Source organism: Schistocerca serialis, chromosome 4 (genome assembly GCF_023864345.2).
Source record: "Schistocerca serialis cubense isolate TAMUIC-IGC-003099 chromosome 4, iqSchSeri2.2, whole genome shotgun sequence".
Taxonomy (NCBI): Eukaryota; Metazoa; Arthropoda; class Insecta; order Orthoptera; family Acrididae; genus Schistocerca; species Schistocerca serialis.
In genome coordinates, this window is record NC_064641.1 from 859766976 (window position 1) to 859786627 (window position 19652).

The following is a 19652-nucleotide window of genomic DNA, read 5'->3' on the forward strand; positions in this document are numbered from 1 at the left end:
ACTGTATGCTGAACAGAGACTCAAACTTGGGACTCTTGCCTTTTGTGGGCAAGTACAGGAGAACTTCTGTGAAGTGTGAAATGTAAGAGATGAGATACTGCTGGAAGTAAAGCTGTGGGATGGCTTATGAGTCATTCTTGGGTGGCTCAGTTAGTGGAGCACTTGCCCCTGTAAGGCAAAGGTCCCGAGTTCGGGTCTCAATCCTACACACAGTTTTAATCTGCCAGGAAGTTTCATAACAGCAGACATTACATGACAGAATGGCAAATTCATTCTGGAAACTTGACCCAGGCTGTGACTCACCCACGTCTCTGCAATATACTTTCTTCTACGAGTGATAGTCCTGCACATTTCACAGGAGAACTTCTGTTAAGTTTAGAAGTTAGGAGATGAGGTACTGGCAGAAGCAAAGCTGTGAGGGCAGGTCATGAGTTGTGCTTGGATAAACTCAGTTGGTAGAGTACTTGCCCACAAAAGGCAGGGGTCCTGAGTTCACATCTCAATCTAGCACACTCAATGCCAGGAAATTTCATATCAGTGCATGCTCACTGAAGAATGAAAAACTCACTCTATTAAAAAAACTATATTACGATGAAAGGTGCAGATCATTACTGTATCCTTACTTTATGTTTCAGTTTTGTCCCTATTTTTCAGCTAGTTTCTGCTAAGAAACACTGTTCTTTAAAAATATTCAGTACTTGTTGCACTGAGTAATCAGAAACTTCAGAGGTATTTTGGAGACCAATTCAGTGATATTATTATAGTTAGCAACTTAATTTTTTTCTTATTAGCAGCTTTTTCTTTTACAGCATCATTTTTTCACACTTAAATGTGTAATGCATTTTTTTTCTTGTTACGTTTCTTATAATTTTCAAAATGTAACTATTGTATATACCTACTTAGGCTTTTTTCCTCCATACTATTTCTGCCATAATGCTGGATTCTATGTTAGTTGTAATGTATAACATGCTTGTCATACTTAACGGAATGTAAAATATGCAGAATGAATGCGTAGATGTAAGAGAGGGCCTGAAGCCTGCCAATCCTGCAAGGGATTAAATAAATAAATGAATATTGTTAAAAATTCATTTCACAATCAGATTTAATGCTGTCCATTGCCTTTATAAACTATTTCATGTTTTGACAATTTTCAGTTTATTTTTTACATTTAACAGCAACATAAAATTTTCCAGAATTACAACTTTGTTGTAATAAATTGATAATATCTACAAATAATGTTTTCATAAAAGGGTTTCTTCTTTGCTATTGAAGCCCAGTATTTGTCCATATTTATATGACATTTCTTTCATTTTGACAAAGATTACATTTGAACTTAATAATTTAAGCCTGTACCACAGAGAATGAAAAGCATTCCGATTTTAAATACAACCTATTTTTATTTGAATGTCATTAGTATCATTTTGATTCCTATTTTATGTTAATTTTAACTAACAATAGTCCATCATTAATTGATCTTCAAGTTTACTGCATACAAATACAAAACTAAGATTATATTATTACAACAGAAGTCCGAAAAACATCATATATGCAAGGGGTATCACACAGGTGATAACAATTAATCATGTAATTCAATAATTCCCTATCATGTCAGTTACATCTCTGTACCCTTATTTGGCTTCTGTTTACTTTGTCCCAACCACCTGGAGATAACATTCTTGGGTCAGTTTGGTTACTGGGCCCACCCGCCCCTATTTTCTAGTTCCCCCAACATGCAGTGACTGGAGCTCTTGCACTGACTGGTTCGACTGCATGTAGTGCATTATCAAATACAATAAATGAGTCACCTTGTTTCGGCTGTCTGCTCTTTTGGCTTTTACACATATGTTGCACTATATTTCATCCCTCCTTTCCTTTGTATGTTACAGTTTCATACTCCTGAAGAAGGGAGTTTAAAATCTCGAAACCGGTCAAGCTTTGAATAAATAATTACTACATCTGAAGCGGATCTCTTTAAATTAATTATCATGCCTCTCAGTTGCAAATATCCTACATACCAAACCTTGTCTTACTGTGTTAAAACTTGTAACATAAGAGTAGATTATGAACAGCATTTAAATTTTTTTAATTTGGTCAGTAACTGCACGAAACACTGAAAATCAAATTTTTGTTGTCCCTAGGAGCCATTAGGCTATCAATTACTACCAGGTTCAAGGATAGTCACTTACTAATATAGATACTGGCTTTCCAATCATATACTCATGGACATGCAAGTCCAAACATACATTGTACAGGGATTAATCCTTTTTGAATTCAGTTCACACAGCATTTGATGTAACTGTACAGTAATTGCTACATATGTCCCCGTCGTATGGTTAATAGATTTTTACACGCTATGAAAGTAAAATTTAGATAGTACATATATCATGGAGGTCATTTTGCAAAATATATTATGTGGACTTGAAACTTTCTATTACTTTTCAAACTTCCTTTACTGTCACAACCTGCTTTATGACTTACTTATATTAATCCTTTTACCTATTTAATCTTATACTGTGGCTCATTATATAAATGCTTACTAGTGGAAGACAACTGCTTGTTACTTCCTAAATAGAGTGGAACTTACTTCATGTTTTCATGACCTCTAAGCACTAGATTTATATATATTTATATTCATCTACAATTGTATGTTTTTCTTAATTACAGATCAAGACAAATTCCTCTAGAATTACCACAAAATAGCTGTGATAAACCCATACTTCATACATTTTCCTCCCAGCATTACTGTATCACTTTTTACAATCATGAGAAATCTTCTCTTTTGTCAATATAACATCATTTTATCCATGTAATACTACAGAAATTGCAGCACAGCTGGTATATGACATGTCTGCTTCCACAGGTCACCTTTCCTATGAGGGATACTATTTTATGAACTATAAGATGCACTTTTTTCTTCAAAAAACTGCCTCCAAAATTCAGGTGTGTCTTACATTCGAAATTAATATAAAAATGTCCAGTGTTTGATTTAAAATCCCCGCCAGCCATAAAAATGGCCATGTGGCAGGAAAACCTCTCTGTCTGGCAACATTGGATTCAACTGGCAGCTGCAGGGCACTGGGACAAAGCTGAGCTGCGGGGTTCACACTGTCTCCCTCCCACCCCACTATAACAAACCCAGAACACTGTCTGGCCTATGACGTGTCATTGCAGTCTAGGTGCCAGTGAACTTGAACTGAAAGTGATTTATTTTATTGGTAATAATACAATATTTTTGTTAGTAGCTAGTTTCACAATGGAGAAAAATATGAATAATATGATGTGGGCTATAAATTGAAAGTAATAGCATATGCTGAAGAACGTGGAAACAGAGCAACTGAGCGGCATTTTGGCCCTCCACCAACAGAAAAACACATTCGCGACTGGCAGGCTAGTAAAGAAGAACTTTAAAAAAATGAGAAAGACCAAATGTGCAAACAGAGGACTGATGTAAATGGCCAAAACTAGAAGATGACGTATTGAAATAGATTCAACGACACCATCAGAATGGCACTGGAATTAATACAAAAATGATTCAAATACATGCTCGTAAGCTAGTGCTACAGTGGAACATGACAGACTTTAAGGTTGGAGTCGGTTGGCGCTACGTTTTATGAAGTGTCATGGACTTAGCATGTGAACCAAAATCAAAATATCTCAGAAAACGCTGTAAAAGTATGAAGAGAAAATATTATATTTCCTTTGATTTATTATTCAACATCGAAAGAAAACCAGTGTGGAACTGAGCCAAACAGAGAATATGGACAAAACTCCTCTGACACTTGATGCGGCAAGTAACAGAACTGTTGCCACGAAAGGTGCTAAAACTGTCACTATAAAAACAAGTGGAAATGAGAAAATGCACTACACTGTTGTCCTTTCATGTTGTGCTGACAGTACTAAACTTAATTCAATGATCATTTTCAAGTTCAAAAACATTCCAAAACCTTCTGAAATGCTGTCAAGTGGTGTTGTTCACATACATGACAAGGGTTTGGTGGATAAGGCTGGTATGAAATTCCAGATTAACAGAGTGTGGCAGAGCAGGAAAGGTGGTTTATTCAAGAAGAATTCTCTTCTTGTGCTAGATCAGTTTCATATTTATTTGAAAATTTTTGTGAAAGAGAATTTGAGACAGGGAAATACAGAGCTCACTGTTATTCTAGAAGGACTTACTTCACAACTGCAACCTCTTGATGTCTCGATAAAGCAACCATTTAAAGTGTGTATGAGAGAGGAATGGAACAAATGGATGATGGATGAAACCTGACATGAATTCATGCCAAAGGGAGATTTAAAATGATCTACAATCAAACAAATGTGTCAGTGGATAAAATGGTCGTGGTCAAGAATGAGCAAAGACATTATTGTTAAATCTTTCAAGAACTGTGGCATAAGTAATGCTCTTGGTGGCATTTTAGACCATCTGATATATGATGAGGACAACGATGATGATGATGATGAAGACAGTTCAGATAACAATTTTCAGAGGTTTTAAAGGTCAGTTCAGTTTTATAAACTAATATTATTTTAATCTGGTTTTGCAGTCTAATATTAAAAATGGTAAAAATGTTATTTAAAAAAATTGCTTACAAATTAAGGTGCATACTATAGTCCATAAAAATGATAAGTTAAGCCTGCTGCAGGGCTCATGTGGGTTGTGCTGGGTGGGTGAATTAGACAGGTCTTGCACCTTGGCCTTCCTCAGGGATATGACCCCTGTGGCAAGAGGTTGGGAGTGGAAGTGTCACAGTGATGGACAAGGATGTTTTTTAGACTGGGTGGATGGCAGAATACTGCTTTAGGAGGAGTGAAAAGGATCTTGGGTAGGATGTCCCTCATTTCTGCTTATTATGATACGTAGTTGAAGCCCTGGCGAAGGACACAGTTGAGTTGCTCTCATGTTGGCATTGCATGATGAAAGGGGGGGGGGGGTGCTCCTATGCAGCTGGTTCTCGGGAGATAGTGGGAAGATTACGGTTATGTGAAGATATGGCTTGGGAAATCTGTTTGCAGACTGGGTTTGGGGGATAGTGTGTGTGTGTGTGTGTGTGTGTGTGTGTGTGTGTGTGTGTGTGTGTGTGTGTGTGTGTGTGAAAGGTTTTGTGAGACATTCAGCATATTGGGTGAGACAATTTTGGGAGCTCGAATGGTAGGCATGTTATGGGGCCCCTTAGGGACATGGCTGTCATGAAGGGGAAGAAAGCCAATATGCACTCTGTGCGCAAACTGGGTGGAGTCATTCCAGACATGGAACTGGTCCTTCCGGATGCCATGAAGAGCACAGGGTGCAGCCAACTGCTGGTGGTGACTCATGTCGGTACCAATGATGTATGTTGCTTTGGATCGGAAGAGATTCTCTCTGGTTTCAAGTGGCTAACAGATGTGGTAAAGGCTGCCAGTATTGTTTGTGAGATGAAAGCTCACATTTGCAGCATAGTTCACAGGACTGATTGTGGACCTCTGCTACAGAACCGAGTGGAGGGTCTGAATCAGAGGCTCAGACGACAGTTCTGTGACTGTGTAGGCTGCATGTTCCTGAACTTGTGCCATAGGGTGGCTAGATTTTGTGTTATGTCAAGAGTCCACTATAAGCAGAAGTCAGCTACACAGGTAGCAGGGGCTGTGTGGCATGGACTGGGTAGTTGTTTAGGTTAGAGGGTCTCGTGAAAACATGAAAAGGGCTTCTGTCTCAAATGGTGCAGGCCGAACATAGGAAGAACGTAGATACAAGGACCACTGGTATAACAGTTGTAAACTGTATAACAGTTGTAAATTGTGGTAGCTGTGTTGGGAAAGTACCAGAACTCCAAGCTCTAATAGAAAGCACTGATGCTCAAATTGTTATAGGCACTTAAAGCAGACTAGAGCTGGAGAAAAGTTCAACTGAAATTTTTGCGAAAACTCTACCAGTGTTCCAAAAGGATAGGCTAAACACAGTTGGGGTGGCGTATTTGTTGCTGTCAGAAGTAGTTTATCTTGTCATGAAATTGAAGTACGTAGTCCCTGTGAGTTAGTATGGGTAGAGGCCATTTTCAGCAATGGGAAAAAAATAATAATTGGATTCCTTTACCAACCTCCCAATTCAGATGATACAATTGCTGAAAGGTTCAACGAAAACTTGAGTTTAATTTCTAACACATACATGACTCATACAATTATAGTTGGGGCGACTTCAATTTGCCCTCAGTATGTTGATGAAAATACATGTTTAAAGCTGGAGGACCATAAAAAACCATCCATAATTGTGATAAATGCATTCTCTGAAAATTATTTCAAGTAGTTAGTTCATGAGCCCACACGAATAGTAAATGGTTGTCAAAACACACTTGACCTCTTAGCAACAAATAATCCTGAGCTAATAACAAGCATCAAAATAGATACAGGGAGTAGTGGACACAAGGTTGTTGTAGTGAGATTGAATATTGTAACCCCCAAATCCTCCAAAAATAAACTAAAAATAACCTATTCAAGAAAGCAGGTAAATATTCACTTGACACCTCCCACTCCTCCAGATTAACAATGTAAGTGTAGACTAGATGTGGCTTGAATTCAAAGAAATAGTATCAGCAGCAATTGAGAGATTTATGCTAAATAAATCAACAAACGACAGAGCTGATCCTCCTTAGTACACAAAATGGGTCAGAACACTGTTGCAGAAACAACAAAAAAACATGCCAAATTTAAATGGACACAAAATCTCCAACAAGACTGGCAATATTTTACAGAAGCTGAAAGTTCAGTGTGGATTTCAATGTGAGATGCTTATACTTTCCACAACAAAACTTTGTCTCAAAATCTGGCAGAAAATCCAAAGAGATTCTGGTTGTATGTAAAGAAGCAAGACACAATCAATGCCTTCTCTGTGCTATAGCAATGGAAATATTATTGACGACAGTGCTGCCCAATCAGAGTTACTAAATACAGCATTCCGAAATTCCTCCACCAAAGAAGACGAAGCAAATATTCCAGAATTCGAATCAAGAACAGCTGCCAACATGAGTAATGTAGAATAGATATCCTCGGAGTAGTGTGGCAACTTAAATCACTTAACAAACGCAAGTCTTCTGGTCCAGACAGTATACCAGTTAGGTTCCTTTCAGAGTATGCTGACACAATAGCTCCATATTTAACAATCATGTACAACCGTTCGCCTGATGACAGATTCATTCCCAAAGACTGGAAAGTTGCACATGCCACACCAACATTCAAAAAAGGTAGTAGGAGTAATCCACTAAATTACAGGCCCATCGCATTAATGTCGATACACAGCAGGATTTTGGAATATATATTGTGTTCAAACATCACGAATTACCTTAAAGAGAATGGTCTATTGACACACAGTCACCACAGATTAGAATGCATAGTTCTTGTGAAACACAGCTTGCTATTTTATTGATTGGCGACTCCATGGAGCTATTTACTCACATGAAGTGTTGTGTACTATTGACAAGGGATTTCAAATTGATTCCATATTTCTAGATTTCCAGCAGGCTTTTGACACTGGGGAGAGACTGTCATTGAAATGATACAGAATTTGGAGTGGACATCATTAAAGCAAACACATTTTTTGTTGTGTCAGAATCTTCTCACAAAATTTCAATCACCAATTTTCTCCTCCGAATGCAAGAATATTTTGCTGACGCCAACCTACAAAGGGAGAAACAAACATCATAATAAAATAAGGGAAATCAGAGCTCGTACAGAAATATATAGGTGTTTGCTTTTTCCATGTGCTGTTCGAGAGTGGAATGATAGATAATTATTGTTTTGTTTTGTCTTAGGGCGCAAAAACAACTGGAGTCATACACGCCCACATCAAAACTGTACAACATGAAAACAGAGAGGAGTTAAAAAACGACTAAACGTCAATCCCAATTGACGTAAGAGAAGACATCTAAAACAAAGACATGGAGAAAGGGCTACAAAAGGTACCATACAGAAATGGAGGTCCAAAACTAAAAATTAAATGGCCTTCGCCACATTTCTTTGATGAATAAAAAGTAAAATGCGGTCGACAGCCTGCACATCATTTGTTAAAACAGCCACTAACTCAAGACAGCAAACCCAAGCGGGAACGGTTGAAAAATGCACATTCCTTCAGGAAGTGGCAGGTAGTTGAAACTTGGGCACAACATGTACAAAGTGGTGGGGGAGCATCACTTATCAAATGACGAAGGCTAAAAAGGCAGTGCCCAACATGCAGCCTGGTTAAAATGACCTCCTCCCGGCGAGAGGGCTGAGAGGAGGTCATCCAAGCTGCTGGGAGAGGCTTAATAATCCCGAGCTTATTCCCACCAAGGGAAGACCAATGGCAATGCCAAAGGGACACCACCTCCTGACAGACAGCAACACAGAGATCATTGGAGGAAATGTAGGAACTAGTGGGCTGAGGTACGAGGACTGCAGCCTTGGAAGCAGCTTCATTTCCTGGCAGACTGACATGAGCTAGAACTCACAGAGCAAGTGCAGTTTTCCTGGACCTGTTGCACTAAGGGATGGGCAGTGTACAGTGCACATAGACTTTGAAGGGCGCTTAGAAAGTCTGAGCAGAGGACACGATTGAAAATCTGTGTTGCTGGATGTACTCTGTGGCCTGATTCAGGGCGAAGAGCTCGGCTGTAAATACTGAGTAGTGTGCCGAAAGTCAATATGTACAGATGTGAGCGCCAATGACGAAGGCACACCCGACACCGCGGTCAGTCCGAGAGCCATCAGTGTACACAAAGGTACTATCGCGGAGTGCCATGCGAAGGTCATGAAACTGAAGCGATAGGACGAGGCTGGAGTAGTGTCCTTAGGAACAAATGAAGCCAAAGTTAACACGGGCCACTTCACGAAGCTAAGGTGATGAAAGGTTCACACCCTCTGGAAAAGTTGCAGGTAGTGTGAAGTTAGGCTGCAGAAGCAAGCATCGAAAGCAGACTCCGGGATGTAACAGAGAAGAGGGATACGTCCCATACTGGCGATCAAAGGAATCATTGAAGAAGGGGAGACAGGATGGGTGGCCAAGCATAGCAGACAAACGGCAGGCATACCTGCTGAGCAGAAAGTCACTGTGGTAGGACGGTGATAGTTCAGCAGCTTCAGCATACAGACTTTCAATTGGGCTACTATAAAAGGCACCAGAGGCCAAACGGATGCCACAATGGTGGATAGTATTAAGATGGCTTAAGAGGGATGGACATGCAGATGCATAAACAAAGCACCCATAGTTGAGTTTTGAATGGAGAAGGGACTGGTACAAATGGAGGAGAATGGTTCGATCGGCACCCCAGGAAGTACCACAGAGGACACGTAGAACACTGAGGGACTGTGTACAGTGGGCTGCCAGGTAAGACACATGGGAGGAGAGTTTCCTATTGAGCATGAGCCCGAGGAATTTCATAGTTTCAATGAACGGAAGAGCAACAGGCCCAAGATGTAAAGAAGGTAGGAAAAACCATCTGGGCTGCCATATATTCAGACAGATAGTTTTGTCAGTGGAAAAACGAAGGCTGTTGTCAATACTCCAGAAAGTAAAGATGATCAAGACATCACTGAAGACACCGCTCAGTGAGACAGACCTGTGGAGAACTGCAATAGATGGCAAAATTATCAACAAAAAGGGAGCCGGAGATGCCTGGCAGGAGACAGGCCATTATAGGGTTAACGGCGATAGCAAAGAGGATGACATTCAGGACGGAACACTGAGGCACACTGTTTTCCTGGATAAAGGTGTCCAGCAAGGCAGAACCCACAAGCACATTGAAAACTCGGTCTTTTCAAAATTCCTGAAGGAAACAGCGTAGACAGCCACTGCGGATACCGGTTCTCCAGCAGATGTTGTAGGCCTTCTCCAAATCAAAAAACATGGCCAGTGGGATTTCCACAGAAAACCATTCATGACATGGGTGGACAAAGTAACAAGATGGTCAACTGTAGAATGACGCACTCGAAATCCTCACTCTGCAGTCGTTAGTAACTGGTGAGACTCAAGCCACCATACCAGCCGGGCCTGAATCATATGTTCCATCACTAAGATGCAGCTGGTGACAGAAATGTGGTGGTAGCTAGAAGGAAGGTTTTTGTTCTTACTGGGTTTATGTATGGGTATGACAGTGGCTTCACACCAACATTCGAGAAAAGAGGATGTAATGAGTTTTGTCTCTTCCTACTGCACATGACTATGATGGCTCATGTTTGATTTTAAATGGAGTTGGACTACTGTTCTCCCTCAGAGAAACAATATGTATGGGTCTGAAATGGAATGACTGCATAGTTTCAGTCATAGGCAAAGGAGGTGGCAGATGTCAGTTTCATTGGCAGAATACTTGGGAGATACAGCCAGATTACAAAGAAGACAACTCACAAAACTATTATGCGAACAGTCTTAGAATACTACTCAAGTGTGTGGTACCCATACCACATAGGACCAACAGTGGACATTGAATGCATTCAAAGAAGAGCAGCACAAATTGTCACAAGTTTGTTTTACTCATTGGAGTCATTTACATATCTAAGTGATTGTGGCATAAAAAAATTATTACACAAAGGTGAGAGCATCTACTCACTGAGAGACAGTATGAGATAATGTGGGGTTATAATGTCTTTTTGTCTCTCCGTACTAAGCATTCATGGCCACCACATCTGAGCAGCGAGCCATTACTTAAAATCCCTCTGTTAAAATATTTTTTGATAATTGAAATTGCATTCTGGGATGATGTATCATTTTGATTATGAGGTTGTGTTCAGGTTGTCTAACATACAAGGAACCAGCATCACATGTTCTTGTGAGCAGTAATTAGTAATTTATCAAAATTTGATTGTAACTGACATCACCTCTGGATTAAAACTACAAGGGTTGCCCAGAAAGTAATGCACCATATTTTTTTTCTTCGACAATTATTTATTGAACATGATGACAATTAAACATGAAAGAATGGTGTTTTATCTACACACCCTATTTTTACATGTAATCTCCATCCTGTTCTATGGTCTTCCTCTGGCGTGAAACAAGGGTGTGTATGCCCTGTTGGTACCAATCCTTGTCCTGGTGGCGGAGCCTGTGCTTCACTGTGTGAATCACCTCCTCAAAGTCTTCCATGAATGGCCCAAACAAATGGAAGTCCAAGGTGGCTAGGTCAGGTGTGTCAGGTGTGACAGCTGTGGATTGTCTCCCCAACCACTGCAAATTGTGGAGCTCTGCTGAACTGCCTTCTTATGACCTCACTCTCCATGTCCAACGACTATCTGTACTTACCCACAGTTTCTATCTCTGTAGCGAGAAATTCAATGATGGCATGTTGCTTGTAACATACCCCATCTACAGATGCCATTTTGAAGCTGTCATACAGCACAGAATTGTCATTTTTTAGTTATCCGTATTTATTTCCATTTCTGATTGTTGCCATTGTAGATAATCTAGTATCAATTTTGGTTGAGGGTCAAAATATTAATGTGATTTACACAATCAGTTCAGATGAGGAAGCTGTACTGAGTTTGAAGTCTTTCAGGCCTACAATGGTAGGCATAGGAACTTTTGAAGGATCTCATGTAAATTGTAAAACAAAATTTTGCCATTTAGAAAAATTCCTACAGTTCAGTTCAGTTTCATAGACAGGACGATAAGCTTTACACTGAGGAGAAAGCAAGTGATTTCCTTTTAAGGAAACATTACAGGGAGTTGATAGACACTAGAGTTAAATAACAAGAAAGATTGAATGCTATATCAGGCAAGTGCTTGAGAATTACGAGATCTCTGCAATGTAAAAACCAACAAGCACTTTGCATGTGGTCGCCTCCTGCTGCATCCCCCCCCCCCCCCCCCCCAGAATCTAGATTACAGTGTTTTTATTTATTACAGAACAATTATGCAGCTCAGGTGAACACATGGATAAGTGCAATGCCATACACTTTGAGTCATAGGCAATCAGCGATTCCTATGAAGAGCAGCATGTAATACGCCAACAAAAAGTTCTAATTTCACTCAACAAATGTCAGGGTGATGCTTCATGGTAAACAACAATGGCTGCCTGCCACAGAAACGCAACAGCAAGTGACAGATAAAATGACTGGTGTTAAGAGGGACCCATGTACAATGTCTGAGATTATAGCAACATTTGAAGAGTTACGAGAAAATGAAGATGTCCTTAGTGATGCTGATATCTCTGACCAGGATCCAGTGTTCATTCCCAGTGCCTCAGAGGTATGTGAATTTGCAAATCTGTTGTAGACATAATATGTTTCATAAACATTATGGTAACGCATGTACATACCATTATGTTCCTGAAAACCATGAAATATGCAGTTATTATCGAATGGTTGCTGTTGAATACTTGATGGTATGTATTTGTAATAATAATAATAATAATAATAATATATCTAAAAACAAAGATGATGTGACTTACCAAACGAAAGTGCTGGCAGGTCGATAGACACACAAACATACACACAAAATTCAAGCTTTCGCAACCCACGGTTCTTTTGTCAGGAAAGAGGGAAGGAGATGGAAAGATGAAAGGATGTGGGTTTTAAGGGAGTCATTCCAATCCCTGGAGCGGAAGGACTTACCTTAGGGGGAAAAAAGGACAGGTATACACTCGCACACACACCCATATCCAACCGCACATGCACAGACACAAGCAGACAACTGTAAAGGCAAAGAGTTTCGGCAGAGATGTCAGTCGAGGCAGAAGTACAGTGGCAAAGATGCTGTTGAAAGACAGGAGACTGACCTGCCTACACTGTGAAGCCTTCTATGTGGGAATGACGAGCAACAAACTGTCCATTCGCATAAATGGACACAGGCAGACAGTGTTTGTTGGTAATGAGGATCACCCTGTGGCTAAACATGCCTTGGTGCACGGCCAGCACATCTTGGCACAGTGTTACACCGACCGGGTTATCTGGATACTTCCCATTAATACCAACCTGTCAGAACTTCGGAGATGGGAACTTGCCCTTCAGTATATCCTCTCTTCTCGTTATCCGCCAGGCCTCAACCTCCGCTAATTTCAAGTTGCCGCCGCTCATACCTCTCCTGTCTTTCAACAGCATCTTTGCCACTGTACTTCTGCCTCGACTGACATCTCTGCCGAAACTCTTTGCCTTTACAGTTGTCTGCTTGTGTCTGTGCATGTGCGGTTGGATATGGGTGTGTGTGCGAGTGTATACCTGTCCTTTTTTCCCCCTAAGGTAAGTCCTTCCGCTCCAGGGATTGGAATGACTCCCTTAAAACCCACATCCTTTCATCTTTCCATCTCCTTCCCTCTTTCCTGACAAAAGAACCGTGGGTTGCGAAAGCTTGAATTTTGTGTGTATGTTTGTGTGTCTATCGACCTGCCAGCACTTTCGTTTGGTAAGTCACATCATCTTTGTTTTTAGATATATTTTTCCCATGTGGAATGTTTCCCTCTATTATATCCATATCATTAATAATAATAATATGTATATGTAATAATAATAACAGTAATAGTAATAATCTTTGTTGCTATTCAGGTAATCTGCAGATGATTTCTGTCTGGCCTTGATACCAAGCAATCTGTCCCTGTCTCAGATACTTGTCATCAAGGGAGGAAGAACGGATGAAGATGTCTTCTCGGAAAAGGATGAGATGCACTTTACAATAGAAGTTTAAGCAGATGTGTAATACAGGTGAAGAATATGTATCTTGTTCTGGAAAAACTGCAGATAAAAAGGACACAGGGCATAATTGCCACTGTACTCTTAAATGTTGTGGCAAATTTAGTGAAACCAATGTGAGGTAAATGCTCAAAACATTATGGGAAATTGGCGACTTTGATGTTCCAAATGCATCTCTCTGTTAACCTAAGAAATATATCCAGGTGGAAGGTGACCTCTGAATATCCATCATCTATTTTCATCAGCGAGACATTAGAGGCGAAATCCACTTTCTATTCTTCAAATAAAATGTGATGAACCTAGACTCATCGAAAACATGAAAGCTGCTGACATTCTGTCCTTCATAGATTGCATCACTCCTGTTAATTATGAATTTTTCTTGTCATTAAAACCAATTCATTTGGACAATGGACACATTTGGGGTGAGAGTGGTGACTGATTAAGTACTTTCAAGCAGTGAGTTATAGAGTTAAGTCTTCCAGTAACTCTTTGTAAATGTTCTCATATGAATATTTGTAATTATGACCTGCTGTTAGTGTGTATTAACATAATGGCACCTTCACAACAGAAATGTACTTATTTTTGCATATTTCATATGTTGCTTTGTGTTTCTTGTTTTCTTTATATATGTATGGAAGAATATAAATGTTAAATGCCATACAGAACATAATGGATGTTAGAATAAGATTATTCAGATTTGTGAATCCTCTTTATCTGCAAACTATCATTTTGGTGCTTACCAGTCTGTTCCCCCGAGCATCTCTATTCTTATACACTTCTAGAAATGAGTGGATAACCATCAATTATCCAGGATAGAATAATTTTTTTGTGGCACCTATTAGATTTAGTTCTGTCTCACCAACCCCCCTCCCCTTCAGTCCAGAGCTGTGTGACTGCTATGGTCGCAGGTTCGAATCCTGCCTCGGGCGTGGATGTGTGTGATGTTCTTAGGTTTAAGTAGTTCTAAGTTCTAGGGGACTGATGACCTCAGATGTTAAGTCCCATAGTGCTCAGAGCCATTTGAACCATTTTTGAACCCCCTCCCCTCAATACTAAGGTTCTCAACTAACCTGAAGGAGAGTTGGGTGTGTGTTTAATATCATGTACTGAAGTGCATTGTCTGTTAGGCAGTGTAAATGAAGACAGTGCTGTGTTAAAAGTCAATTTGGGTTCTTTCCCTAATTGGAAAGCAGCACGACAGATTGCAGTTTTGGACTTGTCTGTGGTATGAGCCAGGCAAGCTAACTATACCTGAAGAGGAGGAGGCCTCATTATCTACAACTACAGCACACAGCATTAAGAGGCAGAGGGCTAGACTAAATGTTATTTTCCTGTTTGGAATCAACTTGCTGTTTGCATTTCAAGGAACAATACAGTTTCAGAAATATTCCTGTAGCTGATGCTGAAAAACAAGAAGATCACAGTATAGTATTAGTAGAATGGAGGCTTTCATAACTGGTTGTCTTAGCTGCTGGTGAATCTTCTAGGCTGGGTCCATGAGTCTTTTTTTTCCTGATGTTTCATCCAGAGCTATGTTGGACATACTAACAGGTCCTGCTGAATCCACTGAGTCTTGCCAACTGACAGATCAGATATCAAAAAATGACGCAAGTACCGAGAAAAAGGGGGTGTGGTGAAAGTTTACACATGATCAGCACAGATAATTCTTCTCAAAGACGAAATCTAACTACCGAATTTTCATCAGTCAAAGATAAAACTTATCTGTCAACTCTGTACAGCTACTCTCCAAATATTAGTAAGTTTCATGACTACTTCTTTTCTTTTAAAACAGTCCCTATGTTTATATATTACAACTGTTTTTCAATGTAGCTGTGACTAATACTTTGTCACTGTATATGAAATTTTGTTTTGGACACCTTCAATTCATAATTTCCTAACTGAAGAGCATGCTCTGCAAAAGACCCCCCCCCCCCCCCTTCAACAAAGTCCTTTGTTTTCTTTCAGCAGATATTTATTCATGTTTCTGCATAAAAAGTTATCTATTTACTTGCCACATAAAATATGGACAATATTCTAAGCTTTTGATGACTGCCTCCATCATCATCATCATAGCCCTACTCATGTTCCTCTTTGTAGTTCCATTGTAGACCTCATCATGTGTAAATTGATTTCCAACCACCATGCATGCTGATGTTGGAGGGCATTATTCTTTACAGATTTATGGACTTGAAATATTTTCTTTGTCCCATGCATGTGCACACACTTGTGTGCTTATCTGCACAAAGCAGGCATTGTAGGCAAGCACACCATGTTGCGTGGCATGGTCGGCAACTGGATGGACCAGCTGTCACTTGAACATAATCTGGCTGTGGCCATTCACCTGCACACAGACAGCTGGTTGGTGGTCACACCATAAAATGCTCTACAGTACTTGCAGCTATGATGGTAGACAACTTGGCTGTTTTCACAGGTGGCCCAGCCATTGATGTGGCAGGAAATAGCTGTGACAAGACTAGAGCTGAACTCTACCAAAACTACTTTTCCGTAGTTTTGGTAAACTACATGAATGACATAGTAAATTGTAGGATAACTAGTAGTATTGATAAGGATACAAAAAACATAAATGAATGTGTAAGTGAGATACTGGGAGCCAAAGATTTTTGTTTGTTTTGCACATAATTAGAACTGCACATCATTCTGTGTTTGTCCATAGTGACCTTATATCCTTACGGAATATAAATTGGATTTTACAAGTAATTATGTAACCAAAGCAATTATTTTTGATGCAAGTACAGTTTAAATACACAAACTTAAAAATTATGTATAATTACTGTTTTTTTTTACTCAACAAAATGTTCATCATCATGATCAAAGGAAAGAGTTTCCTGTTGTTATTGATAAATGTGAAAGTTGTTTATGAATAACAGAAATGTTTTGTATAAGTTTGACGAAGTACCATAGGGAAGCAATGTTTACCTCTGCTTAACATTACACATCAACAATTTTTTAATAAAACCTGAATTAAATATTAACAATTTCAATTTTGCTATAAATGGTGTTTACTTTTAAGTAACAGACAAGAGGATAACTTACGAAGCACAAAAATGTTCTGTAGGTGAAGTATATTACAGGAGAATGAGTCATGGGGCAAGTGACTGGGAGCAGGGCTAGACAAGGATACTACAAAGATTGGGTGGGCAATGGAATACTACAGAGGGAAAGATAGGGAGGATAGGCAGGAGAATATTTCTCTCTCGGGGTATGACAAGAGGTAGCTGAAACCATAGAGAGAATGTGATTCAGTTGCTCCAGTCATGGTTGGTAGAGTCACAAAGGGACGCTCGTTCGTGGGCAGTCAGTGGATATATGATGGATTGTAGGTGACTGGAGAGACAAGTTGGAGGAGATCTATTTCTGGGCAAGATGGGAGGGTAATTTTGGTCTGGGAAGACCCCATCAAGACCCAAGACATAATGTGTGACTGCTCGTAACTTCAGAAGCAATGGCAGAAAGAATATTCTTATGTATGTTTCACCTGATATTGGAATCTATGTGTGATCATGTGTATTGATGGATGCAGGCTTGGCATGCAAAACAAAGTAATTTGAAGCTACAGCCATAAATTTTTTTCTGAACAAAATAAGTGACATTTACCTCAGAAGTAGATGGTACAAGCCAGTATTTTCATTCTTCAACCATGTGTTCAGGAACCACTTCTGTATAAAGTTGTGCTTTCCTCAAATATCTTTGAGTTTGCCTGTGAATTTTTGCTCTGTCAGGATAATGAGTCTGTTACATAACTGGTTCCTAGTTAAACTTATTGATGCACTTATGGGTTTGTCACATTGTTTCACATTTCTGCCAAGTAAACACATGTATTTTATTGTTCAGTGCATTCATTCAACAAGAATGTTTCTGTTAATACCAATATTAGTTCTGTAACAGTAGACCTCTGCCAAATTCTGATGTTTTTAGAATAAAAGTTTTGGATACACAATCCAGACACAGCTGTAATAGGTTCTGAAGTCAATTACTGCAGTGCTAAAGGAAATGTGTGCTCAAAAGTTATAACTTCTCCTTCTTGCACTAAACTTCTCACTAACTGAAAAGTTTTAGCTTCTCTTTCCTTCAATTTATTTTAATGGATATATCTTTTCTCCATGCCATGTCAGTGCATGTCAATCTCCTTGTTGACTATGCATATGTGGCTTCCCTTCCAATCATGCTCTCAACAAGGTAGCTAAGCCATTGTTAGTGCACTGAGCTCACATTTGGGAGAATTAGCATGTGCACTGGTCCAAGTATCGGGACATGGGTTTTCCAAGCTGCTAAGATGAATGCTGGGGTGGTCCCACTGATAAGCCCATGATCAACTTCATTCTGCATCATCACCTACTTTATATACATATATATTATTTCTGTAATTTGTCTGACACATACAGGTACACATTGAAGTTACATTTTGGACCTTGCCCCCCACCCCCCTTCTTGCATTTTTCAATATGCCATGAACGTAAACATAAGCTTCTCTACTGGTCAATTTGTTACCACAAGCAGATTTCACATTTGTTGGCTTCGCCAAATCATAACCAAATCATCAGCTTCCAACCTAACGTAGACCTCAAGCTGTGATGTAGATCAGTCTGTCACCACAAACAAGATTTCAAGGAGGAGGCCTAATACATAACTGTGAACCAGTTATATTGAATTGTGTAATAAATAAAATAAGTAGGCCAACAAAACAGTCTTATTACTGATTCTTCCATCTGTTAAAACTAAGCATTATAAAACAACGCAAGCGAAATCTGACTAACACCTGACGGCGCATTTTTTTATATAGCACCTCTTGTACAGAAAATTTTGAAATAAATATGAAAGCTCAAGGAAAACCTTGTCTCATGCCATCATGCACAAGTAGAGATATCAATTAAAAATCATTAGTTCCACCAATGCAAATATAGTCAACTGTTGTACTTCCTATTCATAATGAGGAAAGTCTTCCCTTCTCTCAAGTCTTGTAGAACAAGACATACGGGTTATCGTTAGCACTAATTCGTTAACCCACTCTTCTACACTGGTGCTGCAGTCTTTATGTCTCGTGACATTGATTTAGTATACTTCTCAGTACCGCATTAATCTCTTTTTTTATCAGATGGTGTCACTAACTTGGAATAAGACAAAGGATGTTTTATTTTATCGAGTATCGGATGGCTTGGAATACTCTTTGCTATGCGAACAGCTTGGCTTGTTTCTTTCAGCTTATGTCAAAATCTAAATAACTAATAACATTTTGATGCCCCACATGAGTAATAACGTGCTTTACTTTGCAGCTACCATCTCTAGTCTCGGTTACTTCAAGGCTGGAAGGACAGACACCACCTATTTTGTTTGTTCCTTGTGTTTTCATGTTGCGTATGCCCTTACTTTTAGATAAAAACTGTCCTGAACGGTGACATACAAAGAAAAGCCGTACGACGTTATCTGAAGTGCAATAGGCTCCACGCTTTTTGACATAAAATGACATCGTCTTTTTCTCAGTCTGTTGCTTCCCGTCACCGAATTCCTGGAAAGATGCAAATTCAGTCTCCTCTGATGTTATCGATACATCATGTATTACTGATAAGTGATCGTAATAGCATTTCTTCGAAAGGACTGAAATATCGCACAATGCACATCTTATTTTTATACAACTATTCTCCGATGCATGTGCGTTTCTTTCGTGGCACATTAAATTGCGCTTCTGGTTGAACTGTTTACCACATACCCTACACAAAAATTTATAACACTTTTGCATCTTTAATTCCGGAGCGATATCGCTTAACATTCCTGGATGCGCCTGTAATACGTGTTTCCTCAGATTCTTGTTATAATTATAGCTTCTTCCGCACTCTGAACATTTGTATTTTTTATCTTCATTCATCGTATTTCTGAAGGTTCTGTCCCAGTTCCAAAAAGGAGAAAACTTCGTACTTAAACCACACCTAAAAATTTTTATGCGACGTCAACGAAAACTACACACTCAACAGATACACAAAATTTTCGAGCACTTCTTGCAGTTTTTGATTTCAGGC

The 19652-nt window shown here is 39.4% G+C and overlaps 1 protein-coding gene across 1 annotated transcript; it reads right to left on the reverse strand.

The window, feature by feature from the left end:
• Positions 1–796: 796 nt before the first annotated feature.
• LOC126473498 (zinc finger protein 613-like) lies at positions 797–19652 on the reverse strand. Its single transcript, XM_050100584.1, has 2 exons — positions 17236–19652; positions 797–1045 (listed from the first exon to the last, which is right to left on the reverse strand). Exon 1 carries the CDS (start codon positions 19499–19501, stop codon positions 18836–18838), a length of 666 nt encoding a protein of 221 aa, XP_049956541.1. The 5' UTR covers positions 19502–19652; the 3' UTR covers positions 797–1045; positions 17236–18835.